This window comes from Panthera tigris, chromosome C2, assembly GCF_018350195.1.
Source record: "Panthera tigris isolate Pti1 chromosome C2, P.tigris_Pti1_mat1.1, whole genome shotgun sequence".
In the NCBI taxonomy this organism is placed as follows: domain Eukaryota; kingdom Metazoa; phylum Chordata; class Mammalia; order Carnivora; family Felidae; genus Panthera; species Panthera tigris.
In genome coordinates, this window is record NC_056668.1 from 58,718,819 (window position 1) to 58,726,786 (window position 7,968).

At 39.5% G+C, this 7,968-nt stretch overlaps 1 protein-coding gene across 1 annotated transcript; it reads right to left on the minus strand.

The window, feature by feature from the left end:
* Nucleotides 1-4,390: 4,390 nt before the first annotated feature.
* Nucleotides 4,391-7,649, minus strand: LOC102963464 (cell surface glycoprotein CD200 receptor 1-like). Its single transcript, XM_042998332.1, has 3 exons — nt 7,572-7,649; nt 4,853-5,177; nt 4,391-4,734 (listed from the first exon to the last, which is right to left on the minus strand). Exons 1-3 carry the CDS (start codon nt 7,647-7,649, stop codon nt 4,391-4,393), a joined length of 747 nt encoding a protein of 248 aa, XP_042854266.1.
* Nucleotides 7,650-7,968: the final 319 nt, after the last annotated feature.

Sequence of the window (7,968 nt, forward strand, 5' to 3'; positions counted from 1 at the left end):
TGAGACACGGAGAGACAGAGCATGAACAGGGGAGGGTCAGAGAGAGGGAGACACAGAATCTGAAGCAGGCTCCAGGCTCTGAGCTGTCAGCACAGAGCCCGACGCGGGGCTAGAACTCACGGACCACAAGATCATGACCTGAGCCGAAGTCGGAGGCTTAACGACTGAGCCACCCAGGCGCCCCTAGAACTGTTTTGTATCTTGATCAATGTCAATATCCTAGTTGTTTTTGTACTATAGTTTGCAAAATGCTACTACTGGAGGAAACTGGGTTAAAGGCACATAGGATTCCTCTAGATTATTTCTTACAACTGCTTGTGAATCTGCAATCATCTCAAAATAAAAATTGAATTTAAAAAATAAAAATTAAAAGAATATTCCATTCTCTCTTTCATAATTATGCCTAAATAATTTCCCCTTGGGTGTTACAAGTAACTAAAATACACTTTTTTTATTATGGCAATTATGCATAACTCAAATTTTACCATTTTATCCATTTGAAAGTGTACAATTCAGTGCTATTTAGTAATTCCCAATTTAAAGAAATCATCACCATTACAAAGTTCCAGAGGGTTTTCATCATCCTAAAAAGAAACTCTGCTGTCATAAATATTCACCCCACACACCCTGGCAATCATTAATCTGCTTTCTGTCTCAATGGATTTGCCTATTCTAGATATTTCAGATAAATGGCATCATACGATACTTGGTATTTTATGTCTGGCTTCTTTCATGTAGCATAGTATTTTAAAGGTTTATCCATGTTGTGGCATGTATCAGTACTTCTTTTCTTTCCATAACTTAATAACATTCCCTTGTATGGATATACCACCTTTGTGTATACATCCAACAACTGATAAGATTTGGATCGATTCCTACTTTGACTCTTGTGAATGGTGCTCCTATGAACATTAGCATACAAGTTTTTGTTTGAACACCTGTTTTCAACTCTCTTGGCTATGTACCTACAAGTGGAATTGCTAAACCATGTGTAATTCTATGTTTCAGTTATTACACACTCACCAAATTGTTGTTCATCATAGTAACACCATGGAACTTTTCTACTAACAATACATGAGAATTCCAATTCCTCCAATCCTGGCCTACACTTGTTATTTTCAGAATGATTAGCCATCCTATTTGGTGTGAAGTGATCTCACTGTAGTTTTCATTTGCCTTTCCCTAGTAATGAATAACACTGACGATGTTATCATGTGTTATTAGCCAACTATCACTGACTATTTGTAAATGTTCCTTGGAAAAAAGCCTATTAAAGGTCTTCACCCAGTGTTTAATTAGGTTGTTTGATTTGAGCAGTAAAAAATTTTTTATATATTCTGGAATACTTAAATCTTATCAGATTTATTATTTGCAATTATTTTTTCACATTCTATGGGCTGTTTTTCATTCTTGATATGTATTCTGATACACAAAACTTTGTAGACAAGAACTGTTAATTTCGATAAACTGTAATTTCTCTATGTTTTCTTCGGATCCTTGGACTTTTGATGCCATATCTAAAAATCATTGACAAATCTAAAGATAGAGTTAATACCTTACACTTCTTAGATTTTGATCATTTTAGCAATCATATTTAAGACTTTGATACAATTGGGGTTAGTTTTTTAATATGGTGTCAGATAAAGATCAAATTTCATTCTTTGCAGGTGATGGTCCAAAGCATAAACTTTGGAGTGAAATCCCAAAAGAATAGAAATGTAGTGTATAATTTCTAGTACAATAAAAATGGAACTTTTAAAGCTCTGTAACATCTAAAAATATGGGGGGGGGTGGAATATAAGCACAGAAAAATCAGGATAAATATAAATACAGTATTATAAACATACAAATAAATAAAGAAGAAATAAATAAGAAGAAATAAATAAATAATTATAAATATAAATAAAGACCACATAAGAGGAAAATGACGATGGTATTAAAAAAGGAAAGTCAAGAATTAGAGATGGTTTCATGAGGAAGGAAGGACCAATTCAGTTTCTCTAAAGATTATAGTCTAAATGAGGCAAACATTCTGTGTTTTGTAAGATACAGTTCTTAAAATGAAAATATGGTTTAGGGTATATATAAAGAGTACATGGTCGATAATTAACAAAATAAATACACCTGAATATTAGCATTATAAAATTAGAATTTTTACTTTAGAATTAAAATACTAATATGAGGCAAATTAAAAATTATATAGCTATATTTTGACTTTACGGCTTAAATTTTTGCAAATATTCTTTTTAATGTTACCTTACCTCCTCAACAACTAAAGTTGCTTCTTTTTTTTTTAACTAGCATTTTCTGCAAAATATAAAAATAAGCTGGAGTGAATGAAGGAAACATCAGTATTTAGTTAAAAATGGGAAAACAAAATAGTATACTATTGACAAGTGTGGTTCATTTTTTATAGAATCCATAGTAAATCAGAACTGAACTACCAGAAATAAGAATGATGTTTGTGGTTAATACACATAGACAAGATAATTCCAGATTTTGGAAAAGGAAGTGGAATTATGAAACAGAAGCCTAATATATGTTACACATGTAACACAAAATAAATTATTGTACTTCTTTCTGGGTATAGAAATTTAGCATACACAATCTCTCCCAAGATCCTGTCCTAAGTGGCATAATTCACTGTGCTTGCATGCCTAAGTAATCAAGCAAGTCCCTCTTGTCATTTGGAGTAGTCTAAATCTAACACATTTAGGATGTGCTTCTTGATTATGGGAAGTTGATGTTAGCATATTAATTTCATCTTTCAGTTCCCCTTTTCTGACTCCTTCTGGCCCAATAAAGGTGAGGGAGAAAAAAACAGCCAACACCTGCAAATTTTCAAAAGGCAAATGGATCCCACAATGACCAAGATAATAAAAACAAAGAAGGTGATATACACAATATTTAAGTTTAGTGGTGACTGGTCTGTAAATATAGACACAAAAAACATATGGTTTAACTATAGTCCATCTGGACAGTGGAATATTATTTAGCACTAATAAGAAATGAGCTGCCAAGCCATGAAAAGACACAGAAGAAATTAAATGGATATTACTAAGTGAAAGAAGCCAGTCTAAAAATGCTACATTATTTTTTCTTAGTGTTTATTTTTGTGAGAGAGATTGAAGAGAGACAGAACTTGAGCAGGGGAGAGGCAGAGAGAGACAGAGATATAGTATCTGAAGGAGGCTCCAGGCTCCGAGCTGTCAGTACAGAGCCCGACATGGGGCTCAAACTCATGAGTCGTGAGATCATGACCTGAGCCAAATTCAGACACTTAACTAACTGAGCCACCCAGGCGCTCCAAGAATGCCAAGTTCTATCTGATTCCAAGTACATGACATTCTACAAAAGGTAAAACTATGGGGACAGTGAAAAGATCAGGGGTTGTTAGAGGTTAAGGTGGAGGGAGGGAGCAGTAGGTGAAGCCTGGAGGACTTTCAGGACAATGAAACTACTCTGTGTGAAACTACAATGGGGGATCCCTGCCATCTGCACAGTTACCAAAACTCACAGAATGTACACCTAGAGTGACCCTTAATTAAACTATGTGCTTCGAGTGATAATGTTGTATTACCATTGGCTCATTGACTATCCCAGGTGTACCTGGCTGGCATAAGTGATGGAGGCAGGGGAGGAGGGGGTTCCTGTAGTAGGGCAGGGGTTGTTGGGAACTCTGGAATTTCTACTCATTTTTCTGTAAACCTAAACTGCTCTAAAAACTAAAGTTTATTGAAAATAAGTATAGATATACACATAAAAGTATAAAATCATGTATCTGTGTGTGTGTGTGTGTATACATATATATGTGTGTGTGTGTGTGTGTGTGTATACATATATATGTGTGTGTGTGTGTGTGTGTGTGTGTGTGTGTGGTTTAAGGATATCTCATAGCTCATGAAATTCACTTCTGTGACTTTATTTTAAACATTTCTTGGGGCACCTGGGTGGCTCAGTCGGTTAAGCGTCTGACTTCAGCTCAGGTCATGATCTCACAGTTAGTGAGTTCGAGCCCCGCATCGGGCTCTGTGGTGACAGCTCAGAGCCTGGGAGCTGCTTTGGATTCTGTCTCTCTCTCTCTCTCTTCCCCTTCCCTGCTTGCACTCTGTCTTTCTCTCTCTCTCAAAAATAAATATGAAAAAATTAAAATATATATATATATATTTTATCCTTCTCCTAAAACCATAAGAATTAATTTAAAAGTACACTACTCAAGCCAGCTTACTGCTTGTATAGAAGTGTACACTTAAATTATTAAATCATGTTTATTATAATTATTAAAAAGTAAACATCATTTAAAATATGGCTTCTTAAACCAAATTCTGCATTATTCTTCTTGACATAACTCATAATGGTGGAGAAGGACATAAAAGAGAGGCTGGGGAGATTATCCTTGAGTGAAATTCTCCATACACTCCTTTTTCATTCTTCCATAGCTTCTCTGATATAATGAAAACTTCATACAAAAGCTGAAATTACTAACAGAATTCTGCTCTATGGACAGATTCCTGTTGCCAGTCAGATGATACACAAAGCAGGACACCTTAAATACCCGGTGGTCCTCCCAGCGGCACAAACTCTGGACGGTCACTGTGTCATTGCCCAGTGGCTCTTCCACAGTGTGACAATCTCCCCCTGGGGTCCAGGAGATCTGCACCGCTGGCTTCCCTGCAGCTGCCCTACACACGATAGTTCCATTCTCAAGTTGAAACAGGGTCACGTCGGGGGGCACTGCAGAGATGCAGGGGAAAATGCTTCAGTCTTAACACACGGATATGGAATAGAGAGAGACATCTGTTTCAGTCCAAATCTGGTTATCTGACATCCCACAATATACGATGCTCCTTACCTAACACTGTCAGGTGATATCCATGATAGAAATGCCCATGAGTTGTGACCACTTCACACCTGTAATATCCATCATGAGTGATGGCCACTGGATTGATCTGAAGGGCGGGATTCCGATCAGGTCTGGAGTCCCAGGATATTGTCTTGTCACTACAGTTTATGGCCCTGGTCTCATTTGTATCTCTCCTGTAGGCTCTGGTGCAGGAAGGCTTGTCTCTGAGGATTATTTCCCATGTGGTTACCAGCACAGTTGTCAAGCTGATGAGAGGGCAAGAGAGGATACCTTTGTATCCACAGGTACAGACAGGGAAGGGTGAGCTGAACACCTGCACAAAGAGAATAATGAAAGTACTTCATGTGTTTATTTTTCATAACATACTACGTAAAATTTTACTATAACAGGACTTTACTGGTGATCTTATTCCAGAAATATAAGGCTTACATAAAAAATTAAACTTGCACAAAATGCATATAACATGTTAAAACTAATCCAAAGATGAACCCATTTTTCTCCTTTATACTTTGGTCTTAGATAAACTATACCTATTATCATTGTGAGAAATATTTAAGCATTTATGCATTGATTCGCAGGTTTTGATATGTAAGAAACAGAAAACACAATATAAATAAATGGACAAAATCATCTAAATCTAATGTTTTGGTCAGAGAGACTATTAGATTTATCTAATAACTCATGCTTCTTAGTATAGAAAGTAGAAAGAAAAATTGGTGAGTTGATTTTCTCCTCCTAAGTATTAAGGAGAAAGAATAAGTCAGAATATCAGAACTAATAAGAAAGAATATCAGAACTAAATGCCTATCCTTACGGGTGGCACTTCAGACAAAAATAAATATAAAAAGCATAAAATGGCATTCATGTTGACCAGACTGAACATTTTTTTAATGCTTATTTATTTTCAGAGAGATAATGAGTGGGGGAGGGGCAGAGAGAGAGGGAGACAGAGAATTCCAAGCAGGCTCCCTGCTGACAGCTCAGAGCCCAACACAGGGCTCCATCCCACAAACCATGAATGAGATCATGACCTGAGCCAAAACCAAGAGTCGGATGCTTAAATGGCTGAGCCACCCGGGCACCCCACCACTACCCAGGGTGGGTATTTTTAAAGCTTTTTTTTTTTTTTTGGAGAATCACAATCAGTAAAATCAACAGATCTTTCTTCCTTCCTTCCTATTGAGTCACACGTACACTGCCAAACAGTTCAACTGTGAACTCTGCTCACAGATTGCGTCTCTATATTCGAATTACAAGAATTACATAAATTCACTCCTTTTGTCCAACTTTAAAGTCAAAATTAAGCCCTGCGACATACAACATAATGGGTGTCTGACCGGGAGGGGTTTGCTGAGACAGGATTAAGGAAGTCAGGGTCCATGCACCTGTAACCCAGCTGACTGGCAAGGAGCTCATCACTTTACATTGAGCAGAACTAGCGTGATGGGGCAAAATTGTTTTGTGCATGGAGCTTGTGGGTGCTAAACTCTCATTTGAGATCCCTCCTCTCCTTTTTTGGTGTATCCTGCCTCTTCTGTGATGATGGACTCATGCCCTCGCATTTCACAGACCAATCAAGATCCCATAACTACAGGAAGCAAGGAGGATACTTCCTTACTTACTCTTTTTTGAGAGAGAGGCTGAGGGAGAGGGAGTGAGGGAAACTTACATAGGCTCCGAGACCAGCATGGAACCCGGATGGGGCTTGATCTCACGACCGTAAGATCATGACCTGAGCCTAAATCAAGAGTCAGACGCTTAACTGACTGAGCCATCCATGTGCCCCATTGGGGGGTGGCAGGCAGATTTTACAGCAGATCTGAGAGGGGAGTGAAATCCATGAAGCATGTGCACAGTGAAAATGAGCCTTGGCCAAGGTTGGAGGCAAGCAAGAAGTTAGCTGATTAGGAACAGCTAGAGGGGGGATGTGGGTGAACATCCCTGTGCCTCAAAACAAGATGCTGAAGATGAAACCACAAAGGGAAGAGGCTGGTGAATGTTCTTTTGTGTTCTCAGGGGTTCGCACTTCTGCTTCTGAACAGTCTAAGGTTTTAATATTTTGCCTGCTATTGAGCCTTAAGGCCTGATTCTATTCTTTTAAAAGAAATTACTAGCTAATCAAATTATCAGATGCATTTTAATAGGGGTGCCATCTCCAGAGAAGTGGCTCCCAGGGTGAGGATCCCAAGCACCATGGACAATCCCTGTTCTTTCACCTTCCTCTGCTCTAGGACCCTCCAGCAATCCCCCTTCACCTGTGATGGGACTTCTGTGATTCCTGTCAGTCACCCTTTCTTTATCCTTCTCTTTCTCTATTCACACCTGTTGCGATAATTCACCAGTGACCAGTCACTCCCCCACACTCAGTGGGTTTGGCACCTGTCTAACAAATATAATCTCCTCACAGCCCTGTGATCAACTACCGTGATTTCACTTCCTGGTCACAGAGGGATAGCAGGTGGATTCTCCTATTGGCTCCAGAACCAGCAGTCACCTTCCAGCTTCTCTGCATCCTGTGTCTATGACTCTCCTCCAGGCTCCTCCAGCCCTTCTGCACACAGACCAATCCCTATGAGATTTGGGGCTTTTCCTTTCTGTCCTCACTGCCAGATCTTAGATTACGACCCCATCACCACACACCTGGATTCCTGCAGAAGTCTCCTGACGTCTGTGTCCGTCTCAAATCTCTCCCCTCTTCGGTTCACACCTGACCTTGCAGCAGGTCCAGGATTCTGGGACACGGGTGTGATCCCCTCCATCTAACACCCCTCAGAGACCTCTCCATGCCCGAAGACAGTACTTACATGTCTTGTGTTGCCTTTGAAAGCCCTCTTTTGCAGATGGACTCACTTTGCCATCTTATCACCCCTCAGTCGCCCCCACACTTCACAAAGAAAACACCAAGCACTGCTGCATATCTGGGTCTTTCCTCACATCGTTCCTGCAGACTGGGGTGGCCTACAGACCACTCTGTCCACAAAAACTCTCCTCTTCCCCTAAGAGCCATTTCACACGCTGCCCCTGCCATGAAGCCTTCTCAGAGCCTTGCTGCTTCGCCTTCTCCTCTACACTCCCAGCACACTTGATGTGAGTGCTCATCTCCT

Coding starts and splice junctions, on each gene's coding strand:
- LOC102963464 (XM_042998332.1), bottom strand. CDS start 7,649: ATGGAGAGGTCTCTGAGGGGTGTTAGATGGAGGGGATCACACCCGTGT. Junction 5,178..7,571: donor TGGACCTGCTGCAAGGTCAG/GTGTGAACCGAA, acceptor CTCTTTGTGCAG/GTGTTCAGCTCACCCTTCCC. Junction 4,735..4,852: donor ATATCACCTGACAGTGTTAG/GTAAGGAGCATC, acceptor GCATCTCTGCAG/TGCCCCCCGACGTGACCCTG.